We start from the raw sequence: 24,812 nt of genomic DNA on the forward strand, positions 1-24,812 counted from the left end.
ACACCAGCCAAAAGAAACGCCAAAGCACAGGGCAGAAATAAAGGGCAGACCAGCTAGAGGACCTCTGCTTGGTGTAGCACCAGCTTTTTCTCCAGTGCCTACAAAAGCCATGGAGAGCCTGTTCTCCCGCTGCGCGGCTCGGTGCAGATTTTGACCTGTCCTGAAGGTAAAAACAGTCAGAAACTTTCACAGGCACATCGTTCCATCACTGTAATTCCTCTTTAACATCAATCAGCAAGAAATTCTCTGTGCTGCCTTCAGGACTCCAGAAGGCAATGAGCAGACTGGCTCATGGTTTCGGCTTTGACTAACACAATAAAATCTGGTCGATTGATCACCCCGGAGGAACTGACGGTAAGAAATCATTATCCATCAGTAATTTACCTGCACCCAGGCATGTAACTTTTACAGATATGATTTCATTCCATATTGAGGCACAGTAGAAGTTTATTCTCAATATTGGCGACAATACAGTGTTTCTGTCATCATGAAATCCTGCGTGTGATTTGCGCACTATCTAGTTGATGGTATGATTATACAGATTCATGCTTATGGTACACTTTGCTAAAAAATAATTCACCACACCCACTACTTAAGAACTACTGTAAATGCTCACAAAGGAGGAGTGAAACTATCAGAGATTTTTGCTTTGTCTTCATAGATGCAGTCATCACCGACACAGAAAAAAAAATAAAAATTGTGCCAAGTGGAAGAATTGATCACTTGTACCTTCCAGAACCAAAGAAACCTGAAAACAATACAAAGATTTGAGACTATCAGTTACCTCGCAAATGCTATGAAATATAACCAGATGACTCCATCACAGGTACTACTGTTGTTACTACCATAATTTAAGGGGGTTTTGCACTGTTGCAATAGAATAGTTTCATCCAAGTACATAAGGCACTAAGATTTGATGTTTAAAACTTGCACTTCAAAGATGAACATGAAGTTCGCACGTACTAGAAAAGCAGAGCAACTTAGGGCTATTACAATATCTTCTTTAATGAAACAATCAGTAAAAACTTTAGGTTCAATGAATTGCTGGACTGCAATCAAAATATCTGATTTAAAAACGTATCTCAGCCTAAATAGCTCGGAAGTTTTTGGAAAAATAAAATCTTGAATTTCCTTTCATTCCGGCCCAGCGTTTGGCCTCCTCTTCAGCTTAACCCAGATGCCATTACTTGGACGAAGAATCAGTTCTCCAGTTATACCAAGCTCTTCCAGCTTTTGACATGATTCCACCCAAAAACGCCGCAGGATGAGGGCTAGAAGAGTCTTCTCCTCCATTTGTGCAAAGCGCTGACCTACGAATTACAGGGCAGCGGAAAAAAAGATGTTAACGCCAAGTGCATTAACAGTTGCTGCACTTGCATGCTCCCAGCGATACCCCTAGGAACACAGGACAGCAAGGACTGTGCATCTGCTTTAGGCCAAAATCGAGGTCGTGTGGATACTGCTGAAACTAGCACTTTTCTCTGCATGGCAACTCTGGCCTTCCTGGGACGATCCCCAGCACGCCCTCCTTCCCACAGTCCACAGGACTCAAACAGCAAAGAGGGAACGGTCAACACTTGTCGCGTCTCTTGGATGGTTGAGCAGCCTGGTCTGGTGGGAGGTGTCCCTGCGCACAGCAGGGGGATGGAAATAGATGGACTTTAAGGTCCCTTCCAACTCTACCCATTCTATGATTCTATGACTAGGCGGGGGGGATGGGTGACAGACCAGCGCAGAAGAAGATGCAGCTCAGGAACTGTGAGGAGAGGCAAATCCCGCTGTTCCATATATGCGGAGAGGAGCAAAGGAGATACAACTGCAACACAACAACAGACCGACTGTCCTTCAAAGAACCCTAAACTTCTCACACACTGATGATTTGCTAGCATGGAGGACAAAGTTCAATTTACATTTCAGAGAAAGGTGGAGGAGGAAAGGGGATAGCAGGGAAATAGGAGGGAATCCAAACCAACGGTCACAATCCAGGCAGTTCACTCAAACGAAACTGAAAATGGGAACAGGACACGAAACCCAGCGCTCAAAACTTTTTCTGTGCTCCCCTCTGTGTAATGCACAGATGGATGTCTGTACAGATGCACACAGCGATGTATTTCTGCAATGACATTAATGAACCACCTCTCCTGCACATGTTCCTGTACACCCAGGAACTAGCTAGACGTGTAATATTAAAAGAGATTCCTCTTTGGAACATGGGAAGACCTAGTCTGCTGCTCTTATGGGAAGGGCACCTATTCCCACTGAGACAAATTAAAAACAAACCAAAAAATCCAACGCCACTCCCCGAAAAAGAAAGCAAACAAAACCAAAACCCCCGAAGAAGTTTTAATTCCCGCTCTTGTAAATGGCAGAGCAATTGCTGAACGTTCCCCATCTGCGCTTAAGATCAGTGCAGGGAACAGCCTTTTCATGTGTTCTACAATATAAACAATAACACCTCCACTTTCAGTGCTGATAAACGCCAAGTGTCTCAGTGGCACTTGAAGAGCTAACAAGTTACGGAATGGTATTGGCCCCTGGGAAGAAAGGAAAACCTTGGGAAAATGCAAAATGAGGCGGCTCAAGCACGAGGCTTGCAAGGGAGACAGTGCCCAGAATTTGGGGGCAGAGAATTTTCGGAATTTTGGGCAGCAGGGGACACAACCAGCAGGCACACCAAGACTTCAATTTCTGATACACTTGCTGCTGTCACAGCCACCGCACTGAAAGCAGCACTATCACATCACACGGGCTTTGTCTTCAGCTACCTACCAATGCAGTTCCTGGGACCAGCTGAGAAAGGCACATAAGCGTACGGGTGCCTTCCCTTACAATTTTCAGGCAAGAATCGCTCAGGCCTGAACTCATCCGGGTCAGGGAAGATCTCAGGATCTCTGTGCAGGGCATAAGTTATGACAAGAACACTTGCGCCTTTAGGTACTTGATATCCTCCTAAAGAAAAAAGGGAAAAGAAGGGGCAAAACAACAGCAAATAAGTGACTTTCTACACACCACAGCAGAGTTAAAAATAAAACAATGCTGCCCTTTACTTGGGAAACACCTCCCCTGAGGAGATGCTAGCAGGATAGGAAGTGGCAAACGCAGGACACTACTTACTAATACAGCAATCCTCTCTCAAGGTACGGGCAAACAGTGGAACTGAAGGGAAGAGCCGAAGGGCTTCTTTCACAACACATTCAAGGTATTGAAGCTTCTTCAAATCATCCACTGTAACAGGACGCTCGGTGTTGCCTGTCCAAAAACAAATAGGTGGATGAGCAAGACCAAAACTTCCCAGTTTTGGTTAAATAAACTCATCCTAGCTCCCTCCATGAACTCTCATCATGCACCAAGACCACATAGGAAAAGGTGCGACACATACATCGAATGTGTATGCCTTGACCCAAAGATGTTTGGTTAGCTGTAGTCTTCTACAGAACTTCCAGAGCCTGTCCCAATCACCTCTAGCTATTGAAAGCTCCAGAAGGGCCACAAGGCATGATCCTACCTCCCCTTCTACATACATCTGGGCTTATAATGTGCCACATCCCCACTCACGAATGCAACCATCACCACAGCCCCAATGAAGGGGGAATGGAAACGTACCAAACACCTCATCCAGTTCTCTGTGAACCTTCTTCTGGGCTTCAGGATTGTGTCCAAGTAAGTACAGGACCCAGTTCATAGCAGCTGCTGTTGTATCATGGCCCTAGGGGTCCAGATTTACAAAGACATTCACTTCAACACTATTCCTGTGCACAAGTAGGCTTCCTAAATACTTAGGCGTGCAGGTAGTGGGGAAAGTAAGACTTATTAGTCCCATGACCGTGAGAAAAACAAAAATCAGGAGTGAAGAACTCTATCCAACATGCTGATTATCAGGTTATAAGACGACCCATGATTCTGTCATGTGCATGAAAACTGACCAAAAGGGAAAAGTGTTGAGATAACTGAAGTAAACATCCCTTTCCTCTGCCTCCCAGAAGCTGCATGAACTATCAGTATCTACACAATGAAACAGCTGTATATTCATCTTTTTGTTACTGTCCAGTCAACAACGTAACATCTGGGGGGCCAACAACTACCACAGGAGACATACAATGGACACAATCCCTAACCTTTACAAAACTATCCAAAAAAGGGTAGGGACACAGTTCAGTGGCCATAGGAGGGAATACTTACTAGTTTCCTAAGAGAAGGGGATCAGCTACTACAGTTCTCAGCACCGGATAAAAACTTGGGAAAGAAGGGAAACAAGGGAAGGGGAATCAAAAAAAAAAAAAAAAAAAAAAAAAGAAGGGAACAGAAGAAGGAAAATTTGACCAACAAAGGATTTTGGTACTCAAGAGGTGCATTTGTTGTGAAGTTCAGGATGCTGCACCTCTTCAAAATCCAGCTATGGAGTAGTACAGGAATGACGAGATGGGAAGAGAGTTTCTCTAGGTTAGAACGGCAGTAATAATACTCTGAATTAAGCTCTTCTGAGGTCCACCTAATGGAAGCGTGTGGAAAACTTGTGGAAGTCTTGTTTAGATCCTTAATTGGACAGGGAACCAGACATAAAATGACAGTACCCGAATGCATAGTTGATGACAGAACCAGGAGGTTACAGACAATGTGACAAGGAACAAAATGAGGGCAGCTGACAAAATTAATGCAAAACAATGAAAACATTTAGCGCTCTCTTTAGCTTTAATGAGGTTTGTCACAGGAGCTGAGAGCTCATGGCCCATGTCAGCCATTAAGCTCTTATTACTCACCTGCTTTCATGAGCAGGGCCTGCTCACATAGGCAGGGCCTGCTACATGTTTATTGCCCAACATTTTGCCAGGGCACAGGATTCTGGATCAAATGTTTCTATCGTTCAGTATTTTCTATCCTACAGAGATTTCCTCTTAGGCCTCCAGGGTTAAAATAACTTCATAGTAAAAGCAACCACCTGAACTAAGAAAAGGAGTCATCACTATCCGCAAATGGTAAATCTCAGGTTCTGGGGGAAAAAAACAAAACCAAAACCAACCCCCCAAAAAGCAACAAAACAAAGTGTTCCTTGGGTACCTCAAACATGAAAGTATCCACTTCCTCACGAATGTCCCTGTAGCTCAATTTGTTCCCTTCATCATCTGTTGCATTCAGCATCATGTCCAGGAAAGCCCGTCTCTTTTTGGAGCCACTTTCTCCACAGTTGCCATTGGCATGGCCCTTCGTTTCCTTGGTTTTTTCAAGTTCTGCAGCTTTTTCTGCAATGACCTGAGATTAGAATCGTTACATTAGATATGATGCACGTAGCACATGCGCACAGCCTACATCACACAAGTGCGTCACAACTTATTAAAACAACATCCATGTGTAGCAGTTTACATGAGCTAGTTAGCATAGCTGCCGGCACTAGCTCACGAACTTTAACTGGCTTTTTGTCTTAGAAGGGGAAATACGACCAAGCCCTCTTGTCCCAGGCAGTAGAATGAACCTTGAATAGCCTTTGTGTGATCAAGAAAACAGATAGCCAAACTATGCAAAGAAGTTGTTGATCATCAAGAAGTGTAAACACACCCAGAATACCTGGGACAAGCCAATCATGAATGCCAACAACAGCAACAGCAAACCAAAACACATCACCACAATTTGAACAGACTGATCACCAAGAAGATATTCTCTACTCTGTCCAATAACTAAGGGAGGGATCACATCTCCAACCTCGGGGGAACCCAGGAGATTGAAGAGAAGCCAGGGCACCCTGCGACGCCGCATCAGGAATACACATAGCACGGTTGGAACCACTATACTAAAACTTCCCAAATTTTCTTCAGTATGAGAACAATGGTTGACCTTCCCATTTTTAGGTCAAAGCACAGCCCCAGTGACAGACAGACTTCCTGTTGTCACCACTGTTGCCATAACAGCAAAACAGAACCCTTCAACAAACCGGTATTGCTCTCAACAAATTAATTAGAAATAAAGGCTGTAGAGTATGTAATTCTGTTCAGAGGAAGCACTAAAGCGGGGGGGGGGAAACCCAAACAGTTCTACACACACAGCACTGTTTCCCTCACTGAACATACACATGTAAAAACACATATTGAGCCAGCTTTTGTCTCAGTGCTTTCTGTCAGCACCTACACTGGGTGATATTATTATTTCCTGTTCCTTTGCTGACTTCTAAGATTTGGCTTCTTAGACTCGGTGCACCAGCCCAGCACTGCAAGAGATTAAGTGTTACCTTAGGTCCCTTTAATAGCCTCTCTCATGCCTCACTCCTGCAATTCCCAATAAAAGGAAGCAAAACACGAACTTCTTAAAAACAACGCAGAGTCAATGTGGCTCGTTATACTGTCATGAAAGTTCAGAGATTCTTTCCTTTGCATTGTTGATACGATGACATCATGGGATACACACGCCTATTGCAGGGAAAGCAGCCTGTCTGGTAACATCCTAACAGTAGATTTGGGAGGGCAACCATTGGCAAGAACGGCGTGGGAACTATTTGGTGAGAAAAAGGGGTGTTACTTGCACAGTCTAACTCGGTGAGAGAACACTGCACTTTACACCAAGTCAGTGACGTGCGCTTAATGGTTTCTACAACTTGGCATTGAGCTGTTGCAGGTGATTCAGATGTGGAGCACCTGGGGCAGAAAAAGAGTGCAATGAATTCCTATTGTTTGTTTCAGTTGTCAAGGATCTGTAAATCCTATTCATCCTTTGCAGTAGTATAATGCCTTGCTTGAGTACAACAGAGCTCCTGGCAGAGAAGCAAGCTGTTGTCTTCTTTTCAGGGAATTCCTTGGCATCCCAACAGAGAGATAGTTCTCTTCTTCATAGATGTATACCAAGGGGACTGAACTTCACCCCCATTTGGAAGCTCTCTACTGAGTGCAAGACTTCGCTCCAACAACTAGAATGTATCATTTAAAAATAAGAATAAAAAAAAGAATGTATACTGTATCTGTAAAATTGTGAAGGATCTTGAGGTTCCTCTCATGCTCTCTTCCTTCCTTGAACAGCATATAAAGAAGATTAGGCCAAAGCCAAGGGCTCTTCTGTCGCTGCTGGATGAGCTCGCTCATCCTAAGGGCACAACAATTACATCATGTAACATTGCTTGACAAAAAAAATAAATTTACAGCACACTTTCAAGAGCAAAAAACAAAGTTCTACCTCCTCCAATGAAATGGAACTTAACATTCTGTGTGGGTTTAAACCCATTTGTATGAAGAGCAGGCCGTTCATATTTGTTTCCTGATTTCAAACCATCTCAAAATTTCTGTGACCTGTCCCCCCATCACCATGATTTATATCTTTAAGCACTGATCCCTGAGAAGGAGAGCGCACTCTTATTTGGTGGGAATCCTCTTGAAACAGACATATTAAGTCATCCAGTCCAGTCCCACCCCACATCTGTAAAGCATGTTCCATGCTGAAAAGTTATGTATAACCCAAAAAGACTACTCCTGTCAGGGCTCCAAAATATCTGCTCCGTGACCTCAAACATCACTCTAAAAGTATTACATTCCTACTTAACTATCCAGATACCATATCCAGATACCATACATGCCAGACGGCTCACAAAAAGTATTTGAAATAAAGATTATGAGACTTCAAATATGCTCAAATACAACTGGATTAGTTTTGAAAGGGATGATTTTCATTGTTTTTCAGCTCTTGCACATGCTTTTGGCTGCAGAAATAGACTTTGAGGAGTACTTATTACATTCAGACCAACTTTGAGCCCACTTGTGGTACCATTTGGGAACGGCCAAGGAATCGATGACAATCAAACCCTCTAATTCCACCCCCCTTTTATAACACACCTGTCTCAACACACCCCGCCAAAGGCTAGGGGTGGGACGCCACAAGCAGCCACATCTCACCCAGGCTGACGCACCAGTGCGGTAGGAATATAAGCCACGCTTTTCCTAACAGAGTGGATAGTCGCATACCACTTGAATGGTGTAAAAACTGCCCTCAGCTGCCGAGCAGCAGCGCCTCAGCTTTAACAGGCTGCCTAAACCAGCACCCTCCCAATTCTGCCAGTCATACTGATCGGAAATGCCGCAGCTCCATACTTGTTTTTAACCCCCTGCAGCAATGGATTAACTAAATGGCAGCCGACACCCTCTTCAAAGCCTCAGCCTCCCATTGCATATACTCATATCAGAAAACGCATCAATGTTTTTCCTGCCTTCTTGGCTTTCTGCCTCCACCTGTGACCCCCCTGCTCCTCTCTCCTGGCTCACAGCAGATGAACTCCTGACACCAGCAGCATCAACTCCAGCCCAACTACAAAGCAGCCAAGGAAAACATCCATTTACCTGTAAATAGCACGAACGTACTCAGAATCCTTATTCTCCTGAGCGCCCACATTCCTGCCCATCGCCGTTTCTAGGAGGAGGAAATCACCAACAGTTCACGAGTGCTAAGTGAGATGCAGAGTAAGTGAGATGCAGAGTCCCTGTACACAATAAGTTACCACTGCTCGCAGGCTCTGACTGTCACCTCTCCCTCCCTTTGACGGGTAAATACACACACCCCTTCCCAGCTGATGAGCTTGCTTTACATTTCCAAGCCCAGGAACCCTGTTCCTCAACACAACCTCACTTCTCACTGATACCTCTGCCCTGCCCATCCCACAAACTCACCTCAGATGCACACAATGGCATGCATCCCTAGGAGAAAGGATGGCCTTGGGAGGATGGAAATGCATTCACACAATACGCGGGGACATTGATCTTCAACTGCCTCCTCACACAACACTGCCCAGCTGCACTCATGAGCCTCTGCATCACTCACGGCCCCACCACAATAACTGAAGAGAACTTACCGCAAATGATATCAAGGGCACACAGAGTAACGTCTAGAAAGATATCAAATGGTTCCTTGTCAACATGCTTCTCAAGTTTCTCCAACAAAATACCTCCTTGCTCATTCATAACCTCTAGAAAGTCAGTTAAGATTGCAAAGTGGAACGTGGGAGTTATCATCTTCCTCCGTGACCGCCACTTGTCTCCAGTGCTGCAAAATTAACAGGGAGATGAAAGGGTTAAAAACTCCAAGTCAAAAATAAAACCCTCACCATTACAGAAAGTACCCAGTGAAAACTACCGCCTGGAACACCTTCACCGATGGACACGCTGTAGATGACTCTTCAACCTCTCCGTAGCACTCCCCAGAAGGAGCAAAATGGAAATATTTCTTGCTCCAGCTCTCTCCAAAGCACAGGTCACCATTTCTATAGCTGCTCTCAACAAAAGGAGATGCCAACAAGCCTTCAGGCAACGCAGCCTCATAGTTGCTCAGTGCACAGCCCCAGAGGGACGGAGCAGAAGCCATCTATAGGACAAACCAGCTATTCAGCATCAAGGCCTGAAGTCATCACATTGTCTCTGTGAATCACCACCCATGCTCGCCTTCGTGGCAATCCAAGCGAGCATTGCGGAGAACTAGGGTCCGCAGACATTACACAAATTACTGCCTCGAGGTCTGGCAATAAAGTACTTCCTTGGAGACAGGGAACCACCTCCCACACCTCAGTGAAAGCGCGCAGAGCCACAGCGGGTGACACCAGCTTCCTGGGGGTTCCTGTTCGCTTTTTCTGAACCACATGCCCCACGGGCACACAACTGGCAGCTCTGCTTACAGGGTAAGCCATCGAACCACTTCTCTTAACCTGCTATTGCAGCACTCCTCAGGCCACCTTATCTGCTTGCTGGCTACCACTACCACCCCTAATCAGCAAAGACTGGAACATTCTCCTGCATTATGTTTTTGCAAGCACAAGGAAGTCAAAACACCTCTAAAAACCTACTGGAAACAAAACAACCAGTAAGGAAGAAAACTAACAGTGAGGATACACCATGCCTGGCACCCATAGACCTCAGCTCTCTGCGCTTTGCTACTGATCACTGCACTCTTAAGGGCCATGAACAAAACGCAGGATAAAAGGCATTCCTCGTCCTCTCCCATAAACTTGCACCTCCCACACCACGTGATCACAGCTGGCTTTTACGATGCCATGGTCCCATCACAAAGCACAAGGAGTTCACCTCTGAGGGCTCCAAACAGGCAACAAAGCTCCACTGCTAACACGAGGACCTTGACCTTCTCGCACACACCCAGAAGAGGCACAAAGGCACCCAAACCAACCCACGTATGCTTTGCTTCAACTCTTGAATAACTGCATCACCCAGACCAAACCTTTCTTGACCCTCTGATGACCAGAGGACACCAAACCCTTGTATCACTGCTCCTCCTTCTCTCCACTCCTGACCCATGCTTTTGACCAGGCTCACCTCTTACAAGCCTCCGCTTCATGAGGGAAATGAAGGACAGGGCGTAGATTCTCTCCCACCCCACCCCAAAGCATCACCAACCTCAGGCCCATCCTAACTGGTTTGTGATACCCAGCTGAGGTAAGTGATGCACGCAGTCACAGTACGATCACTCGACACACATCACAGCATTCAAAACATCCAGCATGTAGCACTGCAGACTAAAAGACACCACTTGCCACAGGCTACAACTTCCCAAAACTCACGTTCATTTCAAGCCTCTGGGCAAAAAAGTAACAAGGGCCAAATTTGCCAAGAAACAAATAATGCCAAAAGATTTTTACCGGACATTAGCTGCTAAAGAGCAACCAAGACCACCACAAGGAATAAGGCTTCTACAGCTATCATCTACATCTCTGTCCAGCGATACACACAGCGTTCCTGCTGCCAAGCCCCCCTTCCTGTCACATGCCCTGCCAATTTCAAAAAGACAGCAATGCACCTGCATTCCACCGTACCTCGTCAGAAGTCCAGTGCCCAGCCATGGATGCAGGAAATGGTACAGGTACGATTTTTCTATGTGTTTCGAACTGTTCAGAATAACCTGCCAGAAAAATGAAAGGAGAGGAAAAAACATCCCTCGTTAGATGGAGAGAGATTTTTTTTCAGCTGAGATCACTTCACACAACCTCGGTTCCTCCACAAAAATGCCCCGAGCCTCAGTAAAATGCACAATATTTCAATACAAGCTGGTACACAGGGGGAACATTGAGTTCACACCTTCAAGCCTTGCAGTAAATACCCCAATCCTGAGAAACAGTGAAATACTCAATACTCCCACTCCCCTTATCTTCCTGAAAAAGAAAAATCTGTGTTACAACATCACAGGCAGAGCTCAGAGAAAACCAAACTGTTTCCAGCCTTAACCAAACTCACAAGTACCACCATCTCTTCAATAAGCACCCCAACAAAGAAACAACTCTGTCGTCCCCGTTCAAGGATCGTTGTCAGTAGCAAACCTCACAGGCTACATTTCATTGCACCAAGACAGACCCACCAACTTCCAATGCAGAAGCCAGCCAGATACAAGCAATGCAATCAGCATTTCATAATGTTCTATCTCAGTGGTCCCATCTTCTAAGGTGGTGGAGTCTCCGTCTCTGGAGACATTCCAAACCCGCCTGGATGCATTCCTGTGCCACCTGCTCTGGGTGACCCTGCTCTGGCAGGGGGCTGGACTAGATGATCTCCAGAGGTCCCTTCCAACCCCTGCCAGTCTGTGATTCTGTGATCTGCTTGTCCGTTCTGATCTTGGCAGTAGAAGTTTTCACACATGTGAAAACAAAGCTGAAGGAGATGCTTCTTTGTATAAAACATACTGAGTCAGTGTTTTCATTTGCTGGCCATCTTCAGTATTTCCCCCCCCAAGACTAGGCTTTTTATATTCTTCCACTTTCAGCCCTTCTTTAGCACTGGGTCAGAAGACAATCTCAAGTAAAACCGGTCCGAGCCCTTTTTTGCAAAAATTACACTAAGGGAATAGAAAGCAACACGTTGGCTGCTGCTTTGCACGGCAGTAGAATAGGCAGGAGACAAGTACACTCACCTCCACACTGTCAGGGTGATACAAAATCGTGATAGGTAACGGTCCTAGCCAAAGTTTGAACAATGGCCAACTCCTGAACTGTTCAACATAAATTTGTAGTTGTCTAAAAAAACCTAGAATAAAAAAAAAGCAGATTAGAATTTTTTTTTTTAAAGAGGGTTTTGCTGAATACGCAAGATTCTGTAATGGACTCTTTTTCACCATACGCCCTGTAAATCTGCTTTTGTTGTAGTTTTATCTTGCTCCTGTGCCCAAGCAGCATATTTTGCACCTATCTATTAGCTGTACTGCAGGAGCATTTCTTTACGGCTGTACTCTTGAAAGCACTCTGTTCTGGAGAAACCCCTCCTAGCTGTGGATAAGGCACTTTGATTTAAGCAGTCTCAAAGCACTGCAGCCTGGGCCTTCTGCATTGCGATGCTCTCTGTAACAATTAGAGCCAAATCAAACTTTGCCAAGGCTATGCTTATGTTTTGGCTTACCTGACGCTAGCCAAAATGCTATATCAAGATGCTTCTTTACTTTCCAAGTAGAGCATCAGGCCTTTTCCCATCTGAGACCTCACTGCAGGTACTACATTTGTGGTGCTACACAAGTGATGTCGTGCACGGTGATGGCAGAGCACTGCGCGGGACCCAGCATCATTTGAAACACCTAGTTTCTGATAGCTGGACTCCTGAAGAGAATCCTCGGAGCCCTTACACCATTATTGTTTGTCTGCAAACAAATGACATCTTATCCAACGTGCTTAAAACATCTCACTGTCTTGCAGCCCTAACTATCAGTCATGGTTTGCCATTCTAGCAGGACCTTTTGACAGCTGGCTGCTCCAGGATTAAACTCCGCTCTTGTCCTTACTGAAGGATAAGTCACCGCTTACAGGGCCACCATGGATTTGGCAATTTGGCTGTCCCCATCTCTAAGAGCACAAAGACTCATAGGATCGCTTATGCCAGGGACCACCTGAGAGATACCACGGTTGTGCAGCTGCCAGGTGGACTTCATACCAGTGAGCTCAGCAACCCCGCCAATTCTCCACCCACGTTATTATCCACTTACCCAGTCCACATCTTGTCAGTTTGGCTATACAGAAAGCATGGGAGAGGGCATCAGAGACCTCGCTGAACTAAATTAAGCTCACAGATCCAGCTATCACATCACAGAGGGCAATCAGGTTCATTCTGCAATTCTAGAGGAGGTGGCCGCTATCAGGATATTCACGGATTAAACATGCCTTTGCCCTTTGGGAAACCAGATTAAACAATAAATTACTCCCTCCAACGGCTCTGCAGAGTTGAAAATTCAAAGGTCTCCAAATCAAAGGGAAAAAAAAAAAAAAAAAAAAGGAAAATAACCTAGTTTCATAATAGATACCAAACTACAGCATTACCTAGTCTCCGGCAAAGTTCTAATGACACGTCACCCAAAAGGCTTAAGAGTGTCAAATTATTTTGCTATTTTTTTAAATTTTTTTTTCCTACCATCGCCACGATTAAAATATCACAATTTTCTGTGATCGGTGTCAGTAAGTAAAATCACGATTAGATGACAAGTCATTTTTCTTCCTGCTATAAAACCTTATCCTTTTTTTAAAAAACTATTCTTTTTTTTATAGAAACACAGAAGGGTTTAGGTTGGAAGGGACCTTAAAGATCATCCAGTTCCAACCCCCTTGCCATGGGCAGGGACACCTCCCACCAGACCAGGTTGCTCCAAGCCCCGTCCAGCCTGGCCTTGAACCCCTCCAGGGACGGGGCAGCCACAAAAAAACCCCATTTTTAATTAAATTGTCACATTTTTCATTAAAAAGTTTATAAACCACAAACCACTCATTTTTACGTAAATAAACATGAACAAAGATGGATGGTCATGGACTTAACTAAAGCATGGAGGCTACGTGACTCCTGCTAACAAAGGGGTTAGAGACTCCACAGAACAACAAGGGCCTCCATCAAATTGCTTTCTGTTCTGTTTTGTTTTCTTTTGTTTTGTTTTTTAAGAATAACTAAGAAGAAGAAAAAAAAGAAAAGAAAAAGAAGATCGATCTCTTAGAGAGGCTCATACACACCCTGACTATGAAACTGCTACTGCTTTCCCAAAGTCAGCTTCAGGGAAAGCTGCTTGCCCTCGCTTCCACCAAAGAAAGATCTCTCATATCTGTATTTAGATACGGGGTTGGGTCCAGAGGAAAGATGCCAGCGCGTACCCTGGTGAAGAGAGGGACCGTGTCTCAGCATGTGTCAGCACTAGGCAATGTGCGTGCCGGTGCTGTACTGGTCCTTGGCTTCACCACGCTCCCGTGACCCAGTTGCTCTCTCTCCTGGCCACACAGCCAGGAATGCATGTGCGGAGAGCTGTACACAGGCAACACAAACACACCCAGAAGAGTCTGCTGGTCAGCCGATAGCACAGCCAGAGCCGCTTTCACATCACAGACTCCTCAAGAAATGTGCTCCTATGCAAAACCAAGTACCAAACAGAAAGGGAATGTGTAGCGTACTAGTGCTCTCTCAAGCACCTAGCAAAAAAAAGGTACCATTGATCCATGCGAGGACAGAAAGGGTTGCTTTTGAGGGTCGTACTGCTAATAATCAGAAATGGCACAAGGTTCAACAAGGCCAAGTGCCGGGTCCTGCACTTGGGTCACAACAACCCCATGAACACTACGGGCTTGGGGCAGAGCGGCTGGAGAGCTGCCTGGCAGAAAAGGACCTGGGGGTGCTGGTTGACTGCTGCCTGAATATGAGCCAGTAGTGTGCCCAGGTGGCCAAGAAGACCAACAGCATCCTGGCTTGTATCAGGAATGGTGTGGCCAGCAGGATTGGGGCAGTGATGTACTCGGCACTGGTGAGGCCCCACCTCAAGTGCTGTGGACAGTTTTGGACCCCTCACTACAGGAGGGACATTGAGGGGCTGGAGTGTGTCCAGAGAAGGGCAACGGAGCTGGTGAGGGGTCTGGAGCACCAGTCTGGTGAGGAGCGGCTGAGGGAGCTGGGGGTGTTCAGCCTGGAGAAGAGGAGGCTGAGGGGAGACCTTCTCGCTCTCTGCAACTCCCTGAAAGGAGGGGGTAGCCAGGGGGGTTGGTCTCTTCTCCCAAGTTAGAGGTGATAGGACAAGAGGAAACAGCCTCAGGTTGCACCAGGGAGGTTTAGATTGCGTATATAGGAAAAATTTCTACACCGAAAGGGTTGTCAAGCATTGGAACAGGCTGCCCAGGGAAGTGGTGGAGTCACCATCCCTGGAGGTATTTAAAAGACACGTAGGTGTGTTGCTGATGGATGTGGTTTTGTGGTGAACCTGGCAGTGCTGTGTTAATGGTTGGACTTGATGGCCTTAAAGTTCTCTTCCAACCAAAACGATTCTATGAGTCTTTTGCGTCTAATGCATAAATCCAAGGCACAGCTAATTCTGAAAATCACCCAGGAACTCAGTATGTGGAAGTCCCTGGCACATGCTCAGTTGTGGGAAGATAAGCGTTTAAAGAAATATTTTTCCTGCGCAAGCTAGGAGCTGTGTTTGGATGGCAGCTAACAGCCACGGGGACGCAGTAGTCTCTGTTGTGACACGGCGTTTCCCGCCAGAGCACCCAGCACGCCGCCCTGCCGCAGAAACACATTCCACAGCGCTCCCGCTCCACCTCGCCAACAACTGGCAACAGGTCCGAGTCCAGCATCACCACCTGGAAGCCACTGTCAGATTGAACCTCCAGCTCTGTCGGATTGAACCTCTGACCGGTAGCGACCCCGCGTTTATGCGGTTTCTCTCCTTTCCCCTCCACTGCCCACTTCACACGCAGCTCCCCTCAGCCCCGGAGAGACCTAAAGGCGATGGCACACCCTACAACCCCCCCGGGTCAGCCACAGCTCGACCACCCAAGAGCTTCACCAGCGCTGGCTCCTCCAGCAAAGCCCCACGCAGCGCGGGGACCTCACAGCAGGGCTACGGCGTGAGCTGCCCTTACCTTGTCCATCCCGCTCCAAGAGTAGAGCATTTCCCAGCACAGGAAGGCAGGGGCTGACACCCGGGATCGGCTTCATCACCCACCACAGCCTCCAGTAATCCCTCAGCGAGGACAGGGAGCAGATGGCCACAACCGTCATCAGCAGAGTGATGACCCCAGCCCCTAAGTGCAGCAGCTGGGGTCCCCCCACAGCTCCCCGAATGGCCTCCATCGCCACCTTCCAGCCTCCTGCTCCCAGCCTTGATCCCTAGCCGGGCGCTGGCCGGCTCTGCCGCGCTGCTGCCAGCCCAGCGTGCTGAGGGCCATGAGAGCGAGAGGCGGAGCTGTCACGCGGTCCCGAGACACAGCTTCCTGCCAGGGAAATAAACAAAGACATAAAAAAAATTCCCCAGACACGCAGAGAGGCTGCCTGCAAGCGCTTTGTGACGGCAGAGCAGCCACAGGGAAGGGTGCCATTTCCCTGCCCTCTCTTGGCTCCTCTGACTCAAGTGAAGAGCAAGGAAGTTCTTCACAGGCCCAGGCGACCTCAGAAGGAAAAGAGACAAACCGCTAGCCAGAGAAAAAACACCTTTTTGCTGATTTGTTTGTTTTGTCTGTTGGTTTTCTCAACATCTTTTTTCAGGTGCTCAGGGAACACCATTTTGCCACACAGAACTGCTCCAGTGCTCTCCAACAAGATGCCTGAGACCCCCCCTGCAGTGCTGCCTCCAGCTCTGGGGCACCAACAGCAGAAGGACACGGAGCTGTTGGAGCGGGGCCAGAGGAGGCCACAAAGGTGCTGGGAGGGCTGGAGCCCCTCTGCTGTGAGGACAGGCTGAGAGAGCTGGGGGGGTTCAGCCTGGAGAAGAGAAGGCTCCGGGGAGACCTTAGAGCCCCTTCCAGTATGTAAAGGGCTCCAGAAAAGCTGGGGAGGGACTCTGGATCAGGGAGGGGAGCCATAGGACAAGGGGGAATGGTTTTAAACTGAAAGAAGGGAGATTTAGATGAGATATTAGGAAGAAATTCTTTGCTGTGAGGGTGGTGAGATGCTGGCCCAGGTTGCCCAGAGAAGCTGTGGCTGCCCCATCCCTGGAGGGGTTCAAGGCCAGGCTGGACGGGGCTTGGAGCAACCTGGTCTGGTGGGAGGTGTCCCTGCCCAGGGCAGGGGGTGGAACTGGATGGTCTTTAAGGTCCCTTCCAACCCAAACCATTCTGTGATTCAGGTGCTTCCGATGGGGAGTACCTTTCTTCAGTTGGGTTGATGGCTTTGAGGGGTTACACAAACCAGAGCCCCTGCAGACCCACGATCAAGAGCAGCACTGCAAAGCATGCTGATGCTTCTCAACTCAGATGGCTTTTGCTGACCTCACTGTTGAATGCTCAGTGACAGGCTAAAGGGTGCCAGGGACACGACTGGCAGCACCAGCACCTGTGTCACAACTTGCACAGTGCTTGAGTAGAAGTGGTGCCATACCCACCACATACCCTGCTGCCTCAGGAGCATCCAGGGTCTCTTCTCACTGCTGCAGGGCTGTGGAGCCCCTGCTCCTCGAAGCCTCCAATGCTCAGAAACCCTGTGGTCAAGCAGAAGCTCAGTGAAAATACAGCACGGCTCACACCTTATTTGCAAAGCTTCACGCCTTGAATAATACAACAAGAGCTTTTGTAGCCATGGTCATCTTTCTCTTGTCTGTTTCGTACCAAAATTGAGTGCACTGGTGTTTTTAGTAAACCAACAAACAGCATAAACAAAGCAACTGAGATAAGAAGCACAAACAGAGAAAGCTCAGAACATCAGAAGGTAAGGAAGGGCTGATGACCCTTGGCAGCAGAGGGGAGAAAGTTCTGGCACTTTGTTCCAACAATCTCCCAACAAACGCTTTATCATAAATGCTGACTTGCATTTCCCTGCACAGTAAACAGCTGGAAATGAACTTTGCTGCTCTTGCTGTTGGTTGTCATAGTTTGTTGTTATTTGTCATGGTTTGTGACAGAAAGTAGCAGATACATAACCTGTCTTGGGAAAAAAAAAAAAAGAAAAAAAGGCAAAGTACATAGCCCTCAGTCCCCTCTTTTGTTCAGGTGACATCACAGGAAGGAAGCAAGCCTGCAGGACTAAGAGGCTCACCTTTTGTCTTTGTAACATGGAGATCAGCTGGGTAATTATACTCTCTTCTTCATAAAAAAGCCTTGCAGTTTGTTGCCTTCATGAAGATGATAGTTAGATGAAGTGGTTAATTGTGATTGTGAATCAAAATATGTGTTTCTAACTGCTGGTAACTCCTTCCGCAGGAAAAAAAAAAACAACTGAAAACCAGTGAAACAGCAGGGACAGGGTGAAAAGCCACAGGGAAAACATCAGGGAACACAGCAGAACAAACATTGCAAAATCCTGCCAGCAGCTGGCAATGGTGATGCTGCTAACAAAAGGCAGCAGCTACACTGGAGCGAGATAAAAAAAGATATATCCAAGAAGGACGAAACAAAAGGTCTGGCATCTCTGAGGCCTAACTCAGATTTGTAATCATTACGAACCTTGGAGGATGTTCTGTACCTGAAGAGTTTTCCTACTAGACTGCGATCAGCATTCCCTTTTCACCCAGAGAGCTCTTAGCTCAGTGTTGGGTTTCAGCGGGCACTCCACTGGTTAGTGAATCTTGGCTTTTATAAACGTGCGTAACAGTGCAAATCTGCTTTTAATCAGCCTCTCACCTAAGTGGCAGCCCATCTGCCCGTGCTGGCAGAGGGCAGGCACCCATGTCAGCCCACAGGCACGATGTCCCTAGAATGCAGGTCTGGGTTCTTCAATAAGGAAATCGACAAAATCATCGTTACTGGCAAGAAAAACAAAAACCCAAAGCAAAGCAAAGCTAAAATGGATCTGATATGACAGAAGGACAAAAAAGAAGTACACAACACATTCTGAAAAACTGTGGCGTGCTCTTTACATTAGTCCTTTGCCCCAGCCAAGACATACCTGATGTTTTTGCCATCTCTTGCAAAACACAGCATCTACAGTAAGCAAGATTAACCGGTTGCTAACTTAGCAATCACTACAATTAACTTGCAATTAGGAGGGGTTTTTCTTAGGAAGAACTTAATTCTTTCTCAACATACATGATCACAACATGATTAAACTTTCTACATAAAGTTACTTGCACTGAAGAAGAGAGTCAGTTTGTTGTCCACAACAGGCATCACCTGCACAAAGAAAGAGCTAACACAGTATGTCTCCATTTGAAAATACCAAGCTGAGTGGTGCGGTCAACAGGCCAGAGGGATGGGATGCCATCCAGAGGGACCTGGACGAGCTAGAGAGGTAGGCTCAAGCAAACCTCATGAAGTTCAACAAGGCCAAGTGCAAGGTCCTGCACTTGGGTTGGGACAATCCTCGTTATCAATACAGGCTGGAGTGTGAAGGGATGGAGAGCAGCCCTGCAGGAAAGAACTTGGGGGTACTTGTGGATGAAAAGCTGGACATGAGCCGGCAATGTGCACTCACAACCCAGAAGGCCAATTGCATTCTGGGCTGCATCAAAAGAATCGTGGCCAGCAGATCCAGAGAGGTGATTCTCCCCCTCTACTCTGTTCTCCTGAGACCCCACCTGGAGTACTGTGTCCAGCTCTGGAGCCCTCAGCACAAGAAAGGACATGGACCTGTTGGAACGGGTCCAGAGGAGGCCACGAAGATGATCCAAGGGCTGGAGCCCCTCTGCTATGAGGACAGGCTGAGAGAGTTGGGGTTGTTCAGCCTGGAGAAGAGAAGGCTCTGGGGAGACCTTAGAGCCCCTGCCAGTACCTGAAGGGGGCCTACAGGAAAGCTGGGGAGGGGCTGTTTGCAAGGGCATGTAGCGATAGGACAAGGGGCAATGGTTTAAACTAGAGCAGGGCAGGTTTAGATCAGACATTAGGAAGAAGTTCTTTACACTGAGGGCAGTGAGACACTGGCCCAGGTTGCCCGAAGAGGTGGTGGAGGCCCCATCCCTGGAGACATTCAAGGCCAGGCTTGATGAGGCTCTGAGCAACTTGATCTAGTTGCAGATGTCCCTGCTCACTGCACGGGGTTGGACTAGATGGCCTTTAGAGGTCCCTTCCAACCCAACACACTCTGTGATTCTATGAAAAGACACCATCAGTGCCAAACAGCTCAGAGATCTCCCCCAGTCCTCAGAGAGGAATTTTAGGGCCTGATGCTGAACTTCAAGCAACTGTAGCCCCAAAACCTAGGCTTCAAAGCCCAAAGCTTGAGGAAGACTCCATTTTCAAATCCTTCAGTGGATTACAGTTCCTCACACAGGTAAAGGAAGTTAACAGCATTTGAGAGACAGAGAGCAGAGCTATGTTGTTCAGAGCCAGACCGGTTGCTGTGATGCTCCCCTCAATCAAGCACACCTTGCTATCATTTCTGCAACCTGGTGTTCTCCATACAGCAGCAACTGCTCTGTTCTGTAGCCATCATTTGGGCTCCTTCGCTACATGAAGTTTTGCACGAATGAATTATCCCCAAGAGAATACAGAAGTAGGCCTCCTCTCTGAGAAACCAAAATCTTCCATGCCAGCATAATAACAACATGTCTTGCAACAAAGCAGGCCACCACCCATCAGCCAGAACACAGCCTCACAGCCTACTGTTCTAAAGCAATTCTGATAATGTGATGTTGTGATAATTAATAGATATTAACGCTAAGTAGCTACCAAAGCATCACACCTATGTTTATTCATCTTTATGTCAAGGAAAAAGCATACTCCCAAGTTGGACGGCCACAACCCGCCCCAAGGTCACAGGTGGAGATTCTGCCCACTGTTCTGTGGTTTGGCGAGACCCTACAGGGCCTCCTCCTTGCTAAATTCTAGCAAGTTTAAAGAAATAATTTAGCAGCATGCTACACGTTATACGAAGAAAGACAGAGGTCACGGAGCATGAATAAAAGGGTCAGTTTAAGACCTGGAAGAACTTGTGGATGGTGGGTCACAGAAACACATGATACTGCAAACCGGCCCACCTGCGCTCTCGCAACACAGAAGATTTGGTGTCCGACATCTGTGCTAGGAAATTCACCGTCCACATCTGATGCGCCTGCATATAACACAGTCACAGCTGTACGGCCTGTTAGAAGCCGTGGAGGGTTAGCCTTGGCCAGCAGCCAGACACCCACCCATTCGCTCATTCACTCCCCTCACTCCAACAGGACAGGGAGAGAAAACAGGACGAAAAAGCTCGTGGGTCAAGACAAAGGCTGGAAGATTGCTTACTAGTTACCATCATGGGCAAAACAGACTCAACTTGGGGAAATTTAATTTACTTTAATTTGCCAATTAGAGAGTTGGGAAGAGAGAAACAAAGACAAAAAAGTCCCTCTCTGCCACTCCCTTCTCCTCCTCACAGTTTTATCCTGCTCCAGCATGGGTCCTACATGGGCTGCAGCCCTTGAGGATAAGCCTCCTCCAGCATGGTTTCTCCACGAGCTGCTGGGGAATGAGTGCTCTGCTGCCTGGAGCACCTCCTCCTCGTCCTTCACCAACCTTGCACTGCTGTTTTGCTCTCTCTTTTTTCCCCCTCTTCCTCTGTCTGTCCAGCAATTTTTGTACCCTTTCTTAAATACATTTTCACAGAGGCATCACAAACTTGGCTGCTGGGCTCCGCTGTGTCCTTCAGTGGGTCCATTACAGAGCCAGCAGATACTGGCTGTGTTCTCTTCTCTGGCCTTTTCTCACAGGAGCCACCCCAGCAGCACCATCTTTGCCAACACTTTGACACCTACATCCAGCTGAAAAGCCTACCGTGAAACCACAGCAAGACTGAAGGGGAAAATGGGGGTGAAATTTCCTCCACATCAACCTCTAGAGTGAGACCAGAGATGTCAGCTACACGCAAGCTATCAACAACGTTAAATATCTGGAAAGCATACAGGTGCCTTCCCTTACAATTTTCAGGGAAGAATTGCTCAGACCTGAACTCCTCTGGGTTGGGGAAGTTCTCGGGGTCTCTGTGCAGGCCACAAGAATATTTGTGCCTTTTGGTACTTGATTTCCTGAGGAGAAAAGGGAAAGGGAGGAGAACGATCAAAACAACAGCAAATGTGACTTTCTATGATCTGCTTCACAGTAAAAATAGGGAAAAACCGTGCCCTTTACTTGGGAAACCTTCTCAGTACTCTTTCCTGCAGATCTTCCAGCACCCCATCCCAAGCACCTCTAGCTACTGAAAGCTCCCAAACGGCCACAAGACATGTTCCTACCTCCACTTCTTCAACCTTGATAAAGGAGGAATGGAAAATGTACCAAACACCTCATCCAGTTCTCTGTGAACCTTCTTCTGGGCTTCAGGATTATGTCTAAGTACAGGGCCCAGTTCATAGCAGCTGCTGTTGTATCATGGCCCTAGGGGTCCAGATTTACAGAGACTTTCACTTCAAAACTACTCCTGTGCATAAGGAGGCTTCCTAAATACTTAGGTGTGCAGATAGTAAGGAAAATGAGATTTATTAGTCCCACAACCATGAGAGAAACAAAAATCAAGAGTGAAGAACTCTATCCAACACATTGGTTATCAGGTTGAAAGATGACCCATGATTCTGTCCTGTGCATGAAAACTGACCAAAAGGGAAAAGTGCTGAAAATAGTTCTGGTGCAAACATCCAGAGTGTGGAGTCTCCTTCTCTGGAGATATTAAAAACATGCCTGGATGCATTCCTGTCCAGCCTGCTCTAGGTGAATCTGCTTTGGGAGGGGGGTTGGACTAGATGATCTCCGAAGGTCCCTTCCAATCCCTACGATTCTGTGATGCTATCATCTCTCTTCCCTCTCCTCTGCCACCTGAAAGCATTCCATTGCTGCTGCAGTAATCCACAGATTTTGCCTTTCCTTTTAAGCTGCAGAAGCAGATGCTTGTTACTCTGGTCTTCTCTCCATTCAGAAATCCAGTGACTCAGCTCCATCGCTTCACAGAGGTCAGCAATACTCTCTCTTTCACAAAGTGCCAGACGATGAACCACTCTTCACTGTGTGGTTCCCACTTCTGCCATTGCAGAACCAAAATGGCACATATTCAGCTTTTCATTTAGCCCACAACGTGAGATCTGGGCTGCCATGAAGTGCCACAAGATGGTCAGGGACACATTTTGCCACCGTTTCTCTGCATTCTTGTCAATGTGTACACAGTACAGGAGGGAGCACTCACGAGAGCAAAAGTATATTTTAGACACACCACTGAAGATGACTTAAATGTGAATTTTGAACATTATGTCATCTTTGACCTGATATTTCTGAAGAAACTGCATCAAATTGACCTGAAACTGCATGAAATCGACCTGCAACCCCAAAGGAAAAGCATTCTGCTTTCTCTGGTACCATAATATCACCAGCGAGTCAACTTAGTGTAGCCGAAGGAGAGAAGTACTATGCCAGGAAAGTAATTTAAAAAGGCTTTCATTTACTCAAAAGAATGCAGTGCCTGATGACCACTTACAAAAACCAGAAATCTGATTAACAGTACAGATACAAAATATACAATTACAAATGCTTTGCCTTGGATTACCAATCCTCCAGCTTTCCCAAAAAGAAGGGAGGAGAACTGGTATTAGTTCCCAAGTAGAAGAAACTGATTCTGTTCTTAACTGCACAATTTGGGCAAGTAATTAAGTTTTTCTCCTCCTCCCTTTCCCCTTCAACAGTTCTTCAGCCACATCTACTTAAACTGCTGGCTCTCTGGTGGAAGGAGGAATCCCCCCTGGCAAACGCCTGGGACCCGACCAAGGCTGTGACCTCTGGGCAGAACGGAATCTCAGCCTCCTCTTGGATCTTCCCATTTGGGTCTACACAAAGAGGTATGAAATATTTTCCATGTTAAAACTTTGAAGGCTCGGATATTTCAAATTATGATTAATTTGCACACCAACAGGCAATATGTTTTAAGAAATCTCAAGAGCTGGGAACAGTCGTACTGACTTGTCAGCAATTGCTCAGCATCTATAAACACATTTGGCCTGGCAGGGAAAACATTGCTTCCTGTAAACAACGTTCATCCCAGCAGTTCCCATAGTTACCGACGATTAGAACAGCATAAGTAGAAGCAATGAAAGAATTCCATCTGAAAAGAATTAAAAGAAGAAGAAAAAGCAGAGACAGACAACATTTACAAGAGAGAAACTGCAAAAAGCAGACAGACTGAAAAACAGAGAAATTTCAAAACAGCAGTTAAAGAGGAGATACCACAAACTCGTGTTTAAAAGTAGAAATTTTATATATGACTGATGTTCGGATAGACTAGAATGTCTTTAACACTGAGGAAACACGAAAAAGTGGGAACAGGACTTCGTGGCCTAAACATAACTTATTTGCTTCTACAGGTAGAAGAACAATTCCCTAAGGAAAGACAGAAAAAAAGAGGAATGCCTGAGAAGAAAGTGCAGCAGCAGCATCTTAACTGTGCAAACAGAGCAGACGCATTGGCCATTTATTTCATTTTGCTCTAATTTTTAATCTAACCCCTGGTCAGACAACTTGAAAAGAAGGCAATGCAGGCATCCTGAGGATTGCAAGGCTCAGCAGAAACCAGCATACTGCACACGTTCTTTTTTAGCCAAGTTACTAGCTGGCAAATCTGGCGCTTCGGTCTTCCATTCAGTGCAAGGGGTTTCTGCTTCTTCCTAAACTGGGTTAAGAAGCAATCTGAAATCTCTTCCTTAAGGTCGGAGGATTTCTCTGAAAGGATCTGTAGTAATGCTGTGAGCCTAGAAAAGATAAAATATTGTTTGTTAGTTGCGGAAGAATCTGAAAGACATTCCAAGATTATGGACGAGTTACTTCTATCAGTCTGCTCACATCAATGTTTGCTAACCTACCCTTATTCTTACATCACCTTTTATATAATTATGCCAATCATATAATTATTTAAACTCAAGGAACAAATAAAGGTTATGCAAAAGTACTCAAATACCTCAGGAGTTAGATAGCTTTATTGTAACAATGGAACTAAATAGGTCACCTAGGGCTGCTCTCTTCT

General features: G+C 46.4%; 2 protein-coding genes across 4 annotated transcripts in view; both read right to left on the bottom strand.

Annotated features, from left to right (window-relative positions):
• Positions 1-429: 429 nt before the first annotated feature.
• LOC134516296 (cytochrome P450 4V2) lies at positions 430-16,152 on the bottom strand. Its single transcript, XM_063336301.1, has 11 exons — positions 15,830-16,152; positions 11,869-11,981; positions 10,781-10,866; positions 8,816-9,006; positions 8,307-8,376; positions 6,936-7,062; positions 5,056-5,247; positions 3,604-3,706; positions 3,115-3,249; positions 2,770-2,949; positions 430-1,310 (listed from the first exon to the last, which is right to left on the bottom strand). The coding sequence occupies exons 1-11, from the start codon at positions 16,038-16,040 to the stop codon at positions 1,135-1,137; spliced, it is 1,584 nt and encodes a 527-aa protein (XP_063192371.1). The 5' UTR covers positions 16,041-16,152; the 3' UTR covers positions 430-1,134.
• Positions 16,153-23,217: 7,065 nt separating this feature from the next.
• Positions 23,218-24,812, bottom strand: part of FAM149A (family with sequence similarity 149 member A) — a 34,892-nt gene continuing 33,297 nt past the window's right edge. The window contains exon 14 of one of the 3 annotated variants that reach the window (XM_063336159.1): positions 23,218-24,540. In XM_063336159.1, coding sequence (XP_063192229.1) covers positions 24,467-24,540 — 74 coding nt within the window. In that variant the 3' untranslated portion in view covers positions 23,218-24,466. The remainder of the gene's footprint in view (positions 24,541-24,812) is intronic. The other 2 variants (XM_063336160.1, XM_063336161.1) reach the window with 2 other exon arrangements.

The sequence above is a fragment of the Chroicocephalus ridibundus genome, chromosome 5 (assembly GCF_963924245.1).
Source record: "Chroicocephalus ridibundus chromosome 5, bChrRid1.1, whole genome shotgun sequence".
Classification (NCBI taxonomy): Eukaryota; Metazoa; Chordata; class Aves; order Charadriiformes; family Laridae; genus Chroicocephalus; species Chroicocephalus ridibundus.